Source organism: Lepidothrix coronata, unplaced genomic scaffold (genome assembly GCF_001604755.1).
Source record: "Lepidothrix coronata isolate B3197 unplaced genomic scaffold, Lepidothrix_coronata-1.0 Scaffold116, whole genome shotgun sequence".
Taxonomy (NCBI): Eukaryota; Metazoa; Chordata; class Aves; order Passeriformes; family Pipridae; genus Lepidothrix; species Lepidothrix coronata.
In genome coordinates, this window is record NW_016690296.1 from 391,992 (window position 1) to 410,097 (window position 18,106).

Here is an 18,106-nt window from a genome sequence, read left to right on the forward strand (position 1 = left end):
ATGAAAGTGGTGAAGATTTTGCCTTTGTTTCTATTATAGATGGAATGTCTGGCATGATTATAATTATCTAGTTTATTTGAAATATAGCTTGGAATTCCTTTTACTGTTTGATTAACAGCATTGCCTTAATATCTTCCAAGTTTTCACTAAGCCCTGTGCTTTATAAAGTGACATTCCCAGGAAACAGGAGGCATCATCTGTCAGAAGACAGGAAACATGAAATGATTAAATGCATTTTATTGTTTTCTGTGAAACTGTGCCCAGTTTCTCCCTCTTAATGTGGGCAGATGGAATTTTCAAGAGCTCTTGTTGTTAGACTGAAAAGAGTCAAGCCTCATTTTTACATATAATATTAGTGTATACAAAAAAAAGTCTTAACCACCCCAAAGTTTACTTAGTTTTAGATGACAAATAACAAATTACTTCTTAGCTGAAACATCAAGCTAGTAAAAGTAGCTCAATTTTTTATTTTTTTTTTTTTTTGTGAAAACAAATATCAAGATGACCTCCAGTTTGCCCACACAGCTTAGAAAATGAGAAAGTTTGAAACCATCCATGGCTTAGGGTCTGGCAGGCTCATCCAGTAATTGGGAAAATGACTGAAATATCCAGGAGGAAACTGTGGAGAGAAGGCATCTTGCAAATGGGAATGAAAAGAAACATCTACGTGTTGCTTGGCAATGGGATCTGTTTTGTTAGTCTGCTGGGGAAAGCAAACTGTGACTTCATATAGACAGAATTTCCTGGGGAAAATAATTTTGGACCTAAAAAAAAAAAGATTAAACCCTGTTGTTCAGAGCATATGCATAAAGGTTACTGTGTCAGAATGGTCATTTAGGCTGTGATTCGTCAGGAATTACTTTTCTGAAAAATCATCATTCTCATCTATGCAGGTGAGCTTATTTCCAGTTTCTGCATGTTGCTGTGTTTTAGAAATAAGAATTTTGTTGCTGATCACAGAAGGATGTTGTAACATGGGTGAGAGAGCCTCATATGATGTGGAGGTTGGACAGCGGAGAGTTTAAATTAGGATTTGCAACTATAAGGCATAAGGCCACAGAAAACATGTTTTCTTCTGCAAACAAACAGATTACAGTCAAATAAGTGGGGATATTTAACAATAAACTGTCAGGCTGGGATAAAGCATAGCTGTGACCAGAGAGCTGAAATAGATTTAAGGAACAGAGAGACTTTACAGAACAGCAAAGAAATGTGCCCCTTAGCAGTATGTGCAACAGCAAACAATAGATTAAATCTAATTGATTAATCAACTCGATTTCAATTTTTTTTTAATATCTTGCTTGATGTGGCAGTGTCATTACATGTATTAATTGCTTGTGGTTTGCAGTGTTTCCTGAGTGAGAAATGCCTTCCTGTTGATTGTGCTGTCCAGCTGTTGGATCCCGATGTGCAGATGGAGTCCCACCCCCGTGTGTGCTGAGCTCTGTCCCTTCTGTGATTGATTTACAGGTGATGACACAATGACAGGAGATGGGGGAGAGTACCTTAGGCCAGAAGATCTCCGAGAACTAGGAGATGACTCTCTGCCAAGCAGCCAGTTCTTGGATGGTATGAACTACCTGAGGTACAGCTTGGAAGGAGGACGATCGGACAGGTATTTGTCTGGAATCATCACTTTTCTTGCGATAATTCCACACTCATTTTGTTACAAACGTTTGAAATCCCCTTTTCAGGGTCTCTCACTCGAACTGGCAGAGGAACACCCACAGTTCTAGTTCTGAAAAGCTACCCAGGCATTCCTGGGTGTGAAATGTCTGCTGTAAGTCAGCAGTGTCTCTGGACTTACTGCCTTTAGAACTGGGGTACACTAAAGGGAATAAAAGAAAAAAGTGGAAGTCTTGGCAACAGAATTTTTAACCTACCTCGTTTTGCAGTCTTGATTGTTATTCTGGCAGCATCTCGGAAGCTCAGTGGAATCAATAGGATCCCTTCTGTTTACTTCAGTAGGCTGTGAATTGCTCCTGGAACAAAAGATGTCAGGAAACAGTTTGGTTTTCCTCACAGCATGTGTAAATCCCATCATTCAGGTCTCACAAGCCTGGAGTCTTTAGGCAGTTTTTAGGCAGTTCCAGTGAGTCTACTGAAAACAAAGTGACTGTGTGGCTTTTTAACTCCTTGAGGAAGTTTATGAACTACAACAGAGTGCCTAAAGTCAAACCCTTTTGTTCTTTCCATGGTAACAAAGATTTTATTTAAGATGATGTATACAAAGGATTGTGCACGCAGATTTTAAGCCAGTTTAAGTTAAGCTTCCATTTAGAATGATTATACTGAAATAAAGCAAAATTATAAAGGGAGAAAGAATGAAAGAAGAAAAACGTCTTTCTAACTCCATGGTCTCATTTTCTGTCACCTTCAGGTTACTGGTTTTAAGAGTTTTCACATTGTTTTGCTTTAATGTGATTTTCATTGCATTATACTGACTTTGGTTTTCCAAGAAATTCAGTAAAGCAGAACAGTATTAGCAGTCTAGACTCATGTAACCTTATGCATTGATCAATTTGATTTCAAAACATATATTTTTCATTTGTAACCATCTTCCCTATTTATTTTATTTCTCTCTCCCCTTCATTTTTCTTTCTTTTCCATGTGCTTTCATTAGCATCATGCCCAGGTAGGTATCACATAGCATGAGCACCTGTTGTCTCTATACCCTTCTGTGGCACCTGTCTCTGTTCATCCACTTTGGAGGCCTGCTGTATGCCAGGAAGTTGGTTTGGAGGACCAAAGGAAAGATGCTGCTGTTGGAAAGTGTTTTCAAGGTTGATTTGTACGGTTTTCAATGATACCAGGTTTTTTCTCAGCCTCTGAAACAACATACACTTGAACAGGAATTACATTTAACTGGACCAGAGCTTGTTAGATCTCTCTAGGCTGGTGGATGTGCACTGCAGCGTGGTCTCCCAGGTTTCCAGGTTAGAAACTAGGCTAAGGAATGCTGCTTATATTTTCTGGTTATAACCTGGGCCTTGTTAAGGGCTTGGAAGAGAAGGGTGATACATAAGGCACACTTTTACATTCAGGAGCTTTGTAGCATTCCGGGGTTCCACAGTTCCATCTCTGTGGCTGAGTGTTATTGGCCCCACAGCTTCTGTGACTTAAAATTCATCAACCAGATTTGGAAAGAATCTGTATTTAGATGGTATTTTTGGCTCTGATTTAGGTAGGTTTTTTTTTTTATTTTATTTAAAAGGATTCCTGAAGTACCTTTATTTCTGAGTCTTTAACTACTGGTTTGCTCTTCGTTTAGCTGGTCCATCACACAGAGAGGGGCAGTGCCATCTGAACACTAGGTTTGAAATTGAGTTTAGAAGGAAATTTAAATCTCTAATTAACTGCAAACCTCAGTCATGTGTGTGCCTGTGGATAAAGCCCATACCCTTTGATGTGTTTACTGGAGCTTATGTACAGGTAGTACGTAGTGGATATATAGTTGTTGTGGTGGTAGTAGCAGTGAAGCTGGACAAAATCACCGTGGAGATAACCAGCCAACTTTAGTTCAGACTTCCTTTCATTCAGTGTCTGTCCAGGACATGACAGTAGCTTAATAGCAGAACCTACAACTTGGATGGTGACTCTCTCACGAGCATTGCATGGCACAGCAAAGCAGTTCTGGAAGTGTCAAACGTGGAAATGAACACAGGATAATGAGGGCAAATGGGGTCTGCTACTGAGGCTCATTTCTCAGCCAAAGAACAAACGCTGGTTTCGTTTTTTCTCAAGACTTTCCAAAACCTGATCCTTGTGTAGTGCCTGTCTTTGCTTCCAGTTTTGTACAGTCCATCTAGGATGCTAAACAGGCCTTTGGTATGAGTCAGTCATCCAGAGCATTCATTTTTCTTCCATGTCATATATTTCTATTAAAAATGAGGTAACCATTTGCTTCTAAAAATAGATCAAAACCCCCAAACCTGAGTGAATGTAGCTATTGTTAAAAAAGGTTGAGTGGTCTGAATCAGCTGGTATTTGAGCTGCACTTAAAGCACTTGAAACTCATGTCTGTAGTGAATGCATGACTTGCTAACTTCTGAAAATGAATTATCCTTTAAAAATCTGTGTATCCAGATAAATGGCCTATTGTTCTGATCCCGCATATTACTCATTCTCAGTACTACTCACGGATGTGTAAGCCAGGAAAACAAAACTGCTGCCTTCAGTTATATGTACTATATTCCTCTAGACCTATCACAGAGTACACGTACAACATCTGAAGGTGGCTGATCTGTTTTTAAAAACCACTCCTGTAAAACTGCAGCCAGTGAATATCGAAGGGACAAAACTAGTGCTGTTTGGTAGCAGAAACCCCATTTACCTCAGTATGTCCTTCTGTGGCGTCCTGTTTGTCTGGTTTTTTTTCTTTGCTTTTCGCTGGTGGATGCTGCAGTTACATTCTGAGCCAGTGCTTGGAAGCAGCTTATTTACTGCCTTGCACCTCTCATTGCTACAGCAACCAGTGTTCTGTGGAGCTGTGCGTACTTACAGCGAGATCCGTGCTCCCATTTGGACTGCCTCCCTAAAGATGCTGCTGGCATTCACAGGAACAGTCCTGTTTTCCACAGGAGCTTGTGGCTGGCCACACTTCACCTTGCCGTGTGTACCTTCCAGGGGACAACGTCAGGCTTGCTTATTTACAGTTTTAAGGGGAGAGAGTAGGTCAGGGGGCAAGAGTCATTCCAGCTTTTCTTCAGGTGGCAGCGTTCTGGTTTTCCGCAGTGGTTTGCGGGACGTAGTGGAGAACTTCTCCGGAGAGCCTTGCTTAAAAGAAATTAATGCATTTTGTTGTGAGGAAACTGTCATGCTACAAAGCCAAGCCTAAAGTATCTGTGAGTAAGCAACTGAGTCAGTGGAGAGGCTTTGTGGCCCGTGGTCGGGGAGGTGGCGCGGCCCCGCCATGTTCCCCCGGGACCGGGATCTGCTCCCCCTGGAAGCTGCATCCCGTTGCTAATTGCACGCTTCTTTCATTCTCCCACTCGCTCTGTCATGACACCTTCCCAACATCATCTGTGCTGCTGATGCATTGCTATGGCATCCTACCAACCTGCCAGCCTGCGGTCCTTCAGTTCAGACAGGTCCCACACCCTGAGCCACGCCTCCTACCTGCGGGACAGCGCCATGATCGACGACACCGTGGTGATCCCCAGCCAGCAGGTAAGAGAAAAACCCCCTGGACTCGCTGGGTGCCGGGTGAAATCGGGGCAGAGAAAAAGACCTCAGCGTAAATTGCACTGATGAGTCTGTGTGGTGTTCGCTGCTTGTTTATTTTAATACAAGTCTCTCTGTTTTTGCTGATATTTAACAGCATATTGTACTGTGCAGTGTTAAACTCTATTCCAAAATAAGTGGCTGAGCTGTGTGAGTTACAAGGACTGTGTTCTTAATGTTTTCTCCATTTTAACTGATTTTTGAATGTTGCTACAGCCATCGGGCTAAACATTCTAATGAACTCACACCCATTGTACTCAAAGATACTCTCCTGAAACATGCTTTTAGTTAAAAACAGAGATTTAGGAAATGACCTCTTGGTAAATCACAGCATTCATTTTGCTGATACCACTAACACAGGATTACTTTAAGCAAATGCAGAATGTTACAATAAGGGGTTTCTAATATCTTGATGCTATTCTTACTCCTTTGTTTTCTTTTAAAAAAAATTTTATGCTTTAGGCACTGCTAAGCAAAATAATGTCTTATTGCTTGGTTGATTATTTGATTTCATTGCAGTAAAAAGGGTTGGGTTTTTTTTTTTTTTTGCTTCCCAAGGTAACAACTCTGGCCAAAGAAGCTGAAAGGAATTCCTATCGCTTAAGCTGGGGCCCTGAAAACTTGGACAATGTGGCTCTTTCTTCCAGCCCTATTCACTCAGGGTGAGTGTATCAATTAGCATTTTACTTAAAAATGAGAAGGAGAGTACCTGCAGTGGCAGCAGCTTCAACTAATGCTTAACTATGAGCTGTATTTTAATTCCTTACCTCCTGGAGCTGTCAATAAATTGTTATGATCTCTTTAAGCTCTGACAGTCAAGCAGACCTGAGTACCATGACTGTTCACTGAAATTGCTGCAAGTCAGTGAGCCCTGAGTCAAGTTCAAGAGGAATGAATAAGATAATTGACACATACATGCAGGAATTGTGTGAATTTTATGGAGAAATAAATCACTGCCTCTTTGGAATTAGCAGTAATTGAGATCAAGGGCCTAATCATTCCAGATGATGAGTACTTACTGTGCTTAGTGGAGTAGTTTAGGTGAGCACCGACTCTGGTGTTTGCCTTTCAAATTGCAGGAATAGGCAAGCAACCTAAACATCGTGTGCTTTGTGTATATTTGGGCACTCTCTTCATGTATAATCACAACTGACTCCTCATAAGCATTTGCATTTAGGCAAGCCCATTGTCGTGGCATAAGGCAGGTCAAACTGCAGGCCCAGCCAAGTTCATGCTTAGAAAGTTATCCTGGCTGGCCTTTTAAACGCTCCTACTTACTGTGTTTTAAGTAATTCTGTTTTTCACACTGAATTCTACACTTGTGTTCTGCCGTGAGGTTTAATTAGAAACATGCAGATGAGTTGATAAAAGAACGGATGTAATTAAAAAGCCTTTAACTCCTGTGACACTACGTTGTACACAGCACGGCTGGACATCACAAGGGGAAAGATGAGTTTTTTTCATCTCAAATGACTTTGCAACTATCTTACAGTCCATATCTTTAGTAACATAGCACTGGAGTCCCATTTGGAATGACAGGTCTAGAGGAGGAATAATATTGTCATAACTGTGATTGCAAATTGCTTGATGTGACATGGATGAGAAGTATTTTTGTTGGCTGATGGGAGGATACTTGGCTGTGACCAGTGTTGTTTGGATTTTGCTTTTCATGAGCTCTAGAACTAACAAATGAAATGAAAATACTTAATATGTAAAGTATGTATGTGTTTCTATATATGCTGGCAAGCTTTAAAATTGCTTTGGTGCTTTATTCTAACCCTACATAGATTCCATGTTTTTTCCAAAGGATGTATTAGTTTTCCCTTTCAGAAAGGTAGGTCTTTCCTGTGATTGCAGAGGATGAACTAAGGACTTCCTAGGAAAGTGGCATTTATTTCTTGGATGTGCAGTAATTTTGTGGTCTTCTTTTAAAATATATTAGTGATATTTCGATCTTTTGGGATGACCAGGATGCTAGTAGTAGGAGAACATATCTGATTTTAATAGGAACAACACTCCTGCAGCATTATATTAAATATTGACCTTTAACATGACACAAATTATGTTCCTCTTTCTATACATACCACTTGCCACTAAATATTGTAATAAAGAAACCTATAATAATGATTCCTTGGCCTTTGGAAAAGACCGCACACCACTTCATTTTTATCTTGTTTAGATTTGTCCAAGTCATCAAATCATCATAAACTGTTGGGGTATATATCTGGTTTTTTTTTTAGCAAAGCACATTGACTACTAGAGTTTGCTTTTGAAAGTGAAACAGTTGTAGAAGTACTGGAACAACAAATATGTTTATACTCCTCTTGTCACCCACACCCTCCTCCACAGGCAGACACACACTATTAGTAGGTTCTTCTGAACCAGCAGCACTGCTAACATTTGGGTGCATGCAGTAGAAGAGTATTTATCTGCCATGAAAGAAAAAATTTTCAAAGAAATCCTGTATAAACACTGTCAGTGGCCTTGGGCAAAGGTCTGGCCTTGATTTTGCCCAAGACACTGAAAATGTATTGAATTCAGATTGTGAAATAATGTATCAGGAAGGCATTGGACATGAATTACTAGTCACAGAAGATTTTAAGTTCGTATTCTGTGCAATCTAAGGAAAAAAATTACACCCTGCACTGTTTCAGTGGTAAAGTCCAAATTGTTGTTGGGTTCTTACTGATGTCCCGTTGTAGGGAAGTGTTTCTGTGGATCACCCCCAGCAAAAGCATAAATTCAAAGAGAACTGTTCTCTCGGTGTGGAATTTCACAGGCACATATTTCAGCCTTTGCATGACTAACCAAAACCCCTTCCATGTCTGAAATTTCAGAAGGGGAAAATGTTTTAACCGTCCACTTAAAAAGTGAACGTAACTACTGTTTCAATGTGTTGATAATTTCATCAGTAAGGAAGGAAAAGCAAGATCTTTTGTCAGAGTCGTTGGCAACTGTTTCAAAACCCAAAAAACGTTTCTCTCTTAAGAGGTGACATTCTTGTGGTGCTCAAAATCTCAACATAAAGGTCTCCTGGACATTTTACACAGCTGACAGTTTCTGAGTAGTTTCATGCATTGGCTGAAGGTAAAAATATAAATTCCTGCATTTAAACTCCTTTTCAGTGAATCAGATTTGCTTCTCCTGATAAAACAATCTGATCTTACCTATTGAGCTAAGTTAAGGACCTCTGAATATACCAGAAAGTTTGGGTGCTAAATATCCAATAAGATAAGAGTTTTATTGCTTTGCTGGTGATATTAGGGGATATTATTTATAATTTCCTGCTGAAGTGTTGTGACAGACAGTACTACACCTACATAATTCAAATACGTTTCACAGTCTTACTCTCATACCTCACCATATCCTATTGTGGAAGAACAAATTTTCTCGAAGTGGAAAAGCAAAAAATCACTGAACTAGAAGATTTCTTTTAACTTGCAGCGTTTAGCTTTGGGTCCAGGCTTTGATATTAACTTGATTTTGTGTTCTGGAGAAAATACATAGCAGCTCTGCAAATGTTCCAGCTCTGACTTGCTCACAGTAAAACTCCTATTTAATGAAAGATATTGAATATATATAATTTGATGGAGAAGTCCCTATTTGACTATTTGATGATTTAAGAGTATCAGTATTTCTATATTGAAAAAAAAAAGTTGGGATATTATTAGTGAGTTTGTCTTTCTGGAAGTCCTTGCCTCCATCAATGAAAAAAGGTGAAGGATGAGGGACTGGTCATCTCATACTGTGACAAATAATGTGAATTATCATTCTTAGCTGCATGTCTGCAAAAAAGGAGGCTGGATCCTTGCTAACAAGGTAATCAAAATCTATTTCAAGTGTTGTATTTTGAATCCATAACATTGCTTTTCCCAATGTGAGATTGATTTCCTGGAAATCGTTATGGAAACAGGACCTGGCAGCGACCAGCTGATAGTCATTTCTTGAATCTGAAAGTCTGAATGACTTCAAATTTTGCTGTAGCTTTATGACCTTTGTTCAGAAAGTTACAGTAAGGAAAAAAGAGCGGATGTGTTTCATTAATAGCAAATTGGTGTTAATGGAAGAAAATGGCAATGGAGATCCATAGAAAAAGGGACATTGGAAAACTAACTGTCTGTGTGACACCGAGTGATTACCAAGAGCCTAAACAGGTCAAAATGAAAGTTTGGAATTTGTCGTTCTGCAGAACAAAAGGAGGACAAGAAACATGTTGAAATGGAGGAGAGGGGAGGACAGAAGCTATAGACAGGGAAACCAAAGAAAAGAAATAATGATTCACCGTGTCATCAGGAACACACTGGCTGGAATTACCTTTGATTCCTTGCCCTGTGATAGATCACGGCCCACATTTCACACGTGGATGCCTGAACCGAGCAGGACTTGCCCTGATCTGCTCCTCAAAGGTTTCTTCAGAGTCTAACTGCATTTCAGGCATCTGACTTCCAGTGGGAGAATGTCTATAGAGGGCCCAGATCACTGGAGTTTTACTCCTGTAGCAGCAGTGGCCGTTTGTAAGCAGGGCTGTTTGCGTAGGCTCGTTTCCCATGCTCACTCCTGCCTTCTCACACGGAATGAATATGCACATATATGTATATGTTCATGTGTTTGAGTTAGAAATCGGTTTGTTTTTTTTCCAATATTTCAGTATTTCATTTAACTCATTCTTTCCCTCCCCTTTCCTTTCCTTTTTGATGTTAAATCATCTATTCTATTGCAGATGCTCTTCTCCATGTCTTGATCTTGACAACAGCAGGTGAACTTGTGCATAATTTCTTTCTTTAATACATTGCACTTCTCACCCACCCTATTTATCCTCCCCTCTTACCTCACCTCAGGATGCTTTTGTGTTTTGGTAGTGCACGTTAGCCAAGACAAAAAATCAATTTAACTAGCAAGAATAGTTACATGAGGCCCTGTTTCTCTTCTTCTACAGTAAGTGCCCACTTTCTCCCTCTGCTTTGTCATCTATAACAAAAGAGTTCTGAACACATAATAAGTCCACTGCAAAAAAAACTTAACAAAGCTCCTTATACATTCCTAGATTGTTTTAACCACTGTTTTTTTTAACAATACCCTTTCTTTGTCGGTGGCATGCTTTAATATTAATATTTAAAGGAAGGTAAAAACCCTCCACAAATAACGCAACACAAACCACTGTAATTGTTAAATCACTAAGTGGGCCTTTTATCTCGTTCTCTATATAAAGAATATTTCAGAGCCACTCCCTGGGCCATATTTGCCCAATTGTGCCACCCTAATTGGACTAGTAGAATAACTGCCCAGGCTGAGTCTATATTATTTTTCATGCCACACGTATTTTTCTGTGTGATGGTTAATCAGTGCTTGAAGCTCAACATTCCCAAAGGAGATTATCTTCTCTTGGCAAAACTGAGTGTTTAATGCCACCTCTGCAGCTCCTTTAACATAACGGTAGAAAGGTGAAAATCTCCTTAAATATTCAGCTGTGCACAATTGTAAAATGGCTAAATGAACCCCCAGACTACAACCCCGTATTTCTAGGCCACGTCACTCAGTCTCTCAGCAGCTGGCTAATGCAGTGGATGTTATCAGAAGTCAATACTATAGCGGTTTCCCACGTAGGATCATGTTTTTTGTCCTCCTGGAATGTGTATTTTGCCTTGTTTCTGTATGGCACAGTTGCAGCCTGCTGGAAAGCACGCTGAGGTAGTTGAATGACTTGCTGTTGACTTCAGCGGGAGCTGGATCAAGGCCTTTTTTCGGAATTTCAGCCTCTCTGGGTTCTCCTCCTCCTGCTGAACACTTTGGGATGGCTGAAGCACCCTGATTGTTTGTTTCTGCTTCTTCACACTGCGACTAACACTGAATGCTGCTATCTCCTTGTTTCCCAGTTTCTGTTATTAAGTTCAGAAAACCTAATGCTGAAAAGTTCTATCATGTGTCTCCAGTGGATGTGCTCTCCTTGGAGCTTTTGTTTCCTGCTGCCCGATGAGCGCATGTGTGGCTGCACAGTCTGAGAGAATAATCGTACCTGAGCTGAGTGTATGAAGGTGGTGGTGTAGATTTTGCCTCTTCTGTGTGTTCCAAGAACTGTTGCCTGTCCCAGGAAGCCCCTTCCCCTGCTGGGTTTTGCATGGCTCTCCCAGTGACTCTGGAGAATGGGACGTGTGTTTGAGTGCCAACACCTGAGGCTGTGCCTCTCTCTTCACAGGACAGGAACTACCCGCAAAGCACACAACAAGTATCTTCCTTCACCCCCTCCAGCACTGACACATCCCTTTTTTAATTTATTTGTTCATCCTGCTGTTATCTTTCAAATGAGGATAGATACAGAATAAAACCAAGTTAATTCTATGTGAATAAAGTCAGCAAAGAGAGTAACTCAGGCTCTGATCTGCAATACAAATTCCATGAAAATACACTTCAGCTTTTTGTCCTTCAATCCAATGCGTAATATTGTCTGTGTTTTGTTTAAGTGAAGCCATTAGAAACCCCCTTGCTGTTTACTCCCTGTAGAAGGCATGGAAACAACCTGAAAGATTTAGGGGCCTCTGTGTGTGTCCTCAGCCAGAGGGACACTTTTGCCAGTGTTACTTGAGATAGGTACCTTTCATATGGCAAGTATGTAGTTTTTAATTGCTCTAAAGTGGAGGAAAATGAAATGACCTCTAATTTTTGAGTGAGTCTTGCTAAATTAGAAGGGAATGGATGATGTTTGAGCTGACTGCTGTGTGTTTAACAGAAGCATGTATAGACTTCCTTGCAGTCTATAACTGATTCTTATAAAATAATTGCTTTTGCACTTTGTTTTTTCTTCAGAAATATAGTCCTCATTTGCCCTTCATTCTCTTTAAAAGAAGGAGGCAATGATTTCCCCAAACCTGATTTGTTTCATTGATTTGGCTGTTATGTTGCACTGCCACCTTGCTAAATCCCAGGAAAGCTCAGTATCGATCCAATTTGCAAGACTGTGGGGGTCACATGTCTGTGTCATGCTTCATTTCTACCAGAACCTTTAAAACTGGAAGTGGAACTTAGTTTAGGGCTGTCTTAGTACTGAGAAAGATGCACCTTTACCCATAATCTGCTTTGACTTTGAATCATCACTTAATTAAAATTTAAGTTAAAGTTCCTTTAATCCCCTTTATTTACATCCTTGTCTTTTTTTCCCCTCTTGAACCATTTGTGTTTCTCTTTAATGATCCCTCTCCTCTTCATTCTCTGTACACAGATGGTTGATAGTGCTTTTAGTTGTGCCCCATGCAGTTGGCTCATGGGGTAAGCTCTGAGTTTCCTGCTCAGCTTCAGGGAGTATATATGAAATTAGGGTTATTAATATGCTGCTATTATGCATTATTTTCTTTTTGACCATGGGAATTTATCACCATAAGGTATCACTTCACAGAGTGATGGCTTCATCTGCCAATTATTCCTGCTAGTTTTGTTTGTTGAGTGCAATGTCTTCCTATCTCAGCCTTGTCACTCAACAACACTGGTAAAAGAAGTGTAGGAGAGAGGAAAAATGTGTGCGCGTGTGGGCAGCAAAATAATTAGTTTGCATTTTATATTTCCCTTATATTAGTCATACAATTTTTTTCACTTCCCAAATGCACATTTCAGAAAGCATATTTTATATCATGCATTAGTTTTGTATGAATTATCTGTGTATTGATAGACACACTCCTTCAAAATGGAAAAGCTTTTCCGGTCCTGGAACAGTAATGGCACATTCCAGATGCCCTATTATGTAGCAAGTAGGCAGGAAAAGAGGCTGCTGTGATTCAGAAAATGTGTTATTATGAATTATTGGCTTCACCCTCTTGCATATCCAAAAGTATGTAAATTTGCTGATTAAAAAAAAAAAAAGAGATGGAAAGAAATTGGATTAAATAAGTGCATGACAAAATGGATATGGCAACAAGGTGGGAAATAAACAGGGTGGTGTAGTGGAAAAAGGATGTGTTTTTACACTCTGTGTCAGCTCTACAAATCCTGTGTCAGTGTACTATCCTCTGAGGTCTAGAGCTGAGAAATTTTCCCCCTCAGTTTCTTTCCTTTTCACTGTATTGGTGGTAGTTATCCAAAATCTGTTTTCCAGGAATTTCCTAGTATTACACAGCTGGGTTTGTGAACTGGCTCCTCCATAATGTGATAATTGGCACTAATCTTTCTGTGCTGTGCTCACACTATTCCGTGCTTGTCTGAATAACAACTTTAGATCTTCCTTATGATAGAAATAGCTGTTTTTACAGTGCATAATAATAATGTCTTACTGTCTTTATTTTAACCATTGTTATCTTTGTGTCCTCCTTCCAGTGAGACTTGTCTTTGCCTGTTTTTCCACTCTTTGGAGCAATGATTGCTCTCAGTGAGAGATGACTGATAGACTTTGTGATAGATTTACTGACCCAGCAGGCACATTCAGTAAACTTAAACGGAGAGAAAGAGTCGAAACCATGTTAATAGAAGGCAGACGATTTGGTCTGGAGCCCCACCTTTCCTGTGGATTTTTCTCTGGCACTTAACAGTGGGTTTGGCATTGCTGAGGCACATGTGGAGATAAGGAGGACATAGGGTAGACAGGTGACCCAGCACTAACTGGACAGCGACAGAAGGTGATTCTGATGTTAAAGTACACAGTCTTATGTCAATAATGAGAATAACTGACTCCCTAGAATTGTGTTCATGACAACTTACCCGGTGAGAAATGTGAATGCTGCTTCGATTCAGTCAGAGCTGCTGGTAATTGCGGGGGAGCGTTTGTGTTGCTCACAGTGTTAGCTTTAAAACGTGAAACTCCCCTTCCAGCAGCGTCACTAACTGCCTCAAACAACACCCCTTGTACTGGAGACCTGCACCAATTCTCCGAAACAGCACCACTTTGATAACACCACTTCATGCACTTACCGGGCGATTGCAGTGCAAGCCGAGAGCATTAGTGCAACAATTGAGCACATCAGTATCTCTTAAGCTCTTCTTTCATCTGTGCTTTACCCTGTGTAAAGAATGTATTTTGTGAAGGAAGCTCCCATTCTTCTCAACTAATCCCCCCCGACAATGGAAGCTGTAAAATGTTTTCATTTTCTTTTTTTCCCCCCTTGTTAAAACCACAGAAACACCAAGCTCTAAGGAATGAGATAATGGTTGTACTACCCCGAGTTTTACACTAAGCAAAGCCTAGAGGTATCTGAATGGCAGTAGACTAGGAGACTGCATGTGTGAGACAGACTGGCATCCGTGGTGCATGGTGTGCTTCCGACTGGCGCTTGTGGCTCCTTCCCATCCTCCATCCCTCTGACTTGCACGGTGTGTCGAGTGTTGTGTTCTTACAGCATGTGGAATTCCTTGTGTGGACAATGAATGGATGCAATGTTTGTTGCACAGAACGGTCAAGGGGACAGTGGAAAAATCCCTGTGTTTGTTACTCCTGTTACAAGGGAGTATATTTTCTCTGTTGCAGGTCCTTCAGTAGCATTTCTGCGACTCCCCATGAGATGATTCTATTTTAGTGGCTAGAACTAGGCCTGACACCGTTCTGTCTCCTCTACTCTTACTTTCACTTCAAGCAGCCTGACATTCCCATCCCACATCAGGCATGATCCGAAGTCATAAACCAGTAAAAAAAAAAAATGGGTGTAGTTCTACACCTTTCCCAAGAATGTCCCAAATCTGTCAAAATCTGTGTTTGATTATATGTGGAACTACAAAAAAATAAGCACAAAAGAAATTCCAGACAAAATGAAATGTTTTTCTCCCTCTTAAAGAAAAGGAAATAAATAATTTACCTTGTGCTAGAAGAGGGTTCCCTGTAGATGGCTTTGTGCATCTCTGCATTTTCCAGTAGGACACTGCATTGGTGTGCAAAGTAAGACAGGCAAACAAAAATCCATAAATAAATCTCTTTCACAGTTAATACACCTCTTATACGGTGCCTGTAGCTATTGTTGTCTGACCAAAACCCAAAATTTGTCTTCAAGCACAAATGACTTGCTGGGGTTTTTTTATGATAACCCTACTGATGGAGTGTGAATTGTATCTGCACGCTCCAGAATGAAATTTGGTTATTTTTTTTTTAATATCCAAACCTATTTTTGTTAGAAATTGTATTTTACCAAAGAACCATAAAATTATATGGAGAACCCCCCCAAAAAATCGCATGTCGTCCTGTCAGAATTGGCTTTATATTTTTGAATCATAAATAATTTCCTTCAATGAGACATATTGGCTTGTGAAGTATTTAAGGAGTGCCCACTTTAGGCACAGTTGTTTGCAGGTACCGAGGAGTGATACAGGCTCACATTTATTGGTGTCTGCTGGTGCTTCACCAACAGCAGCACCGTAAAACAAGACTTTCAGTGAAGAACACTTAGGTACCAGTCGTTAATGAATAAATGACCTCAGCATGATTTGGTGCTTCCCATGGGAGAAAGGCTTTTTCTAATTGTGCCTCTTGAGCAAGAGCCCCGTTTACATACGTAGCGCGTTACGTATGTGGAACGTACCCGTGGAACGTTACCGCGTGCTCTGTCTCTGACTGGCTTTCCCTGATTTTTGCAGCTTCCTGGTGAGCTTCATGGTGGACGCCCGCGGGGGTGCCATGAGGGGCTGCCGGCACAACGGGCTGCGCATCATCATCCCCCCGCGCAAGTGCACGGCCCCGACGCGCGTGACCTGCCGGTTGGTGAAGCGCCACCGGCTGGCCACCATGCCCCCCATGGTGGAAGGGGAAGGGCTGGCCAGCCGCCTCATCGAAGTGGGACCTTCTGGGGCGCAGTTCCTTGGGTAAGGGGGGGAGCGGCCACGCGGCCCGGAGGAAAAACGTTCTCAGCCCGTGTTTTCGCGCTTAAGTTGCACCGGAAGGGTTCCCGAATCGTGAAGGTTTTACACCTTTTCCTTTCAAAATGGGTATTTTAAGCGCTAGCACTAAGGTTAATGTGCTTCCGTGGATATAATTATTACTCAGTGTTGTGGGATATTACAGTGGGAAGAGACTCCCTTAGAACCAGGAAAGGCAGTTCATGCTATATTTGAAAGATGAGTAGCACAGCACTGATCTAAACCCCGAATATGAAGCCTGCTACGTACACAGTGGGCTATTTTAGGGACTTCTATTGTGTTATCAGTAATTTGGACTATCAGGGAAGCACAGTGCCTTTGATTTTTCTGGAGTCGAAATTGCTAAACTAAGCAATTGGACAAGCCTGGAATTTTCTGGCCATTTCTTTTGTCTTATGCTGCAAAACCCATAGAAAGGTCAGATTTGTGTCTGCTGCTCAGTTCGTTTCAGCAATTTTCAGCTTAAAGCAGCAGTCATTTGCACTTCTAAAAATTTGTTTTGCCAACTGTTCTCCCTGTCAACTGTGGCATCCAGAAGGGAATGATTGAAGGAACCCCTTCTATTCCATTCAAAAACTATAAAAGAAGTGACTCTGTAAACGGCAATAGTTTAAATCCATTTGGGAACAACTCAGTTGCTTTAAAATCCTATTATAATAGGCAATCATCAGAGCTACCATCTTCATTAGTGCTACCACTTATTCTTTTCCCATCTTGGTCACCTTAAAGAGAAAGCAGAAAGAAATCTGAAGAGCAGAAGAAATATTGTGCTTTTACATTCAGTCTTCCCATTATCTCTGTCGCACACAAATGGATTTTAAGTATGTCTCCCATTTTTTTTTAATGGTTTCTCTATCTAATGAGAAAGTCTCCCTAAAAGACAAGGCTGTAGCAGAGTTGGTTCATTCTCAGGTCTTTGTGCCCTTCCTGCGAGTGTTTTTCCGGGTGTTGTGCTGGCAGTGAAATCAGAAAATCGCTGTGCAGTTTGCAGAGGTGCATTCTAAGGTCCAGATCCTGTTCCCATCAAGTTCATGGCTAAAGCCCCCGTAAAGCAAGGCAAGATCCTAAATTCACGAAACTGATTTTGCCGATTTTGGTCACCAAATTGTCACGGCTAGGACGGAACCTTATTTAGTGTACAGCCTAATTCCACTCTGTGCACCAGACAGTGGCACTGGCGTTCTGGCACAAAAAATACATAAAGTTTATTTATGTTCTTTCTTTCACTGCTGCTTTGGATGTACTCAGTAAACTTCATCTGCCTACGGCTCCTCCCCCACTTAATGAGGGAGAAAGCTTGGTCAGCCGAATCCTTCAGCTGGGGCCTCCTGGGACCAAATTCCTTGGGTAGGAGAGACTTGAAACAAATTGATGGATGCTGACCTCCCCATTCTTCTCCTCCTTCTGCAATATGATTTTTTTATTGTCATTATGCCCATGATATTGTCCCTTTCTATCATTTGAAATTTTGTACACTTAACCCTTAGTGGACCATTTTTCAACCTTTGTGATATGTGGTTTTGTTTTGGTGGTATGTTTGTATCTTTTTCTTCGAGTACTGTGGCCTTCATTTTTGTTTTGGCATGAAATCTTCCTAGTTATGTGCTTGATGTCTGTAGCAAAGCAACCTGGATTGGGACAAAAAAAAAAAAAAGGAATCTACTGTAAATTTCAAGCTGTTTTTTTGTATCAAGGACTAATCAATCAATAGGTTTTATGTTGGATACCACTGGTGTGATAGAACACATGGCATCTACTATGTACCTGGTAACCTGTGTGAGTCCTCTAATTAGAGAAGTGTTTATACAAATATATTTATATTTTCTCTCTTATTTCGAAGAGTATGTATGTATATGTGTATCTAAATATAGATATATTATATGTACACATGTGTATATGTGTGTGTATATATATATATATATATGGGCGCTTATGCTGATACATGTACTGACATGTGCTTGTAAGGCAACAAGGCAAATTCTTATCTCCTATACTGCAATAGCAACCCAGACAATCTCCTCAGACCTCCTCTGTCTCTCCCAAGGTGTAAATCAGGAATAAGTTC

At 40.6% G+C, this 18,106-nt stretch overlaps 1 protein-coding gene across 4 annotated transcripts in view; it reads left to right on the forward strand.

The window, feature by feature from the left end:
- The window catches only part of ANK2 (ankyrin 2, neuronal), a 193,086-nt gene that overhangs the window by 132,800 nt on the left and 42,180 nt on the right, over positions 1–18,106 (forward strand). For 2 of the 4 annotated variants that reach the window (XM_017825068.1, XM_017825070.1), the window contains exons 24-28: positions 1,471–1,615; positions 5,067–5,169; positions 5,782–5,885; positions 15,763–15,987; positions 17,290–17,388. In XM_017825068.1, coding sequence (XP_017680557.1) covers positions 1,471–1,615; positions 5,067–5,169; positions 5,782–5,885; positions 15,763–15,987; positions 17,290–17,388 — 676 coding nt within the window. Of the gene's footprint in view, positions 1–1,470; positions 1,616–2,623; positions 2,636–5,066; positions 5,170–5,781; positions 5,886–9,000; positions 9,043–9,943; positions 9,980–15,762; positions 15,988–17,289; positions 17,389–18,106 lie in introns of all 4 variants that reach the window. The other 2 variants (XM_017825067.1, XM_017825069.1) reach the window with 2 other exon arrangements.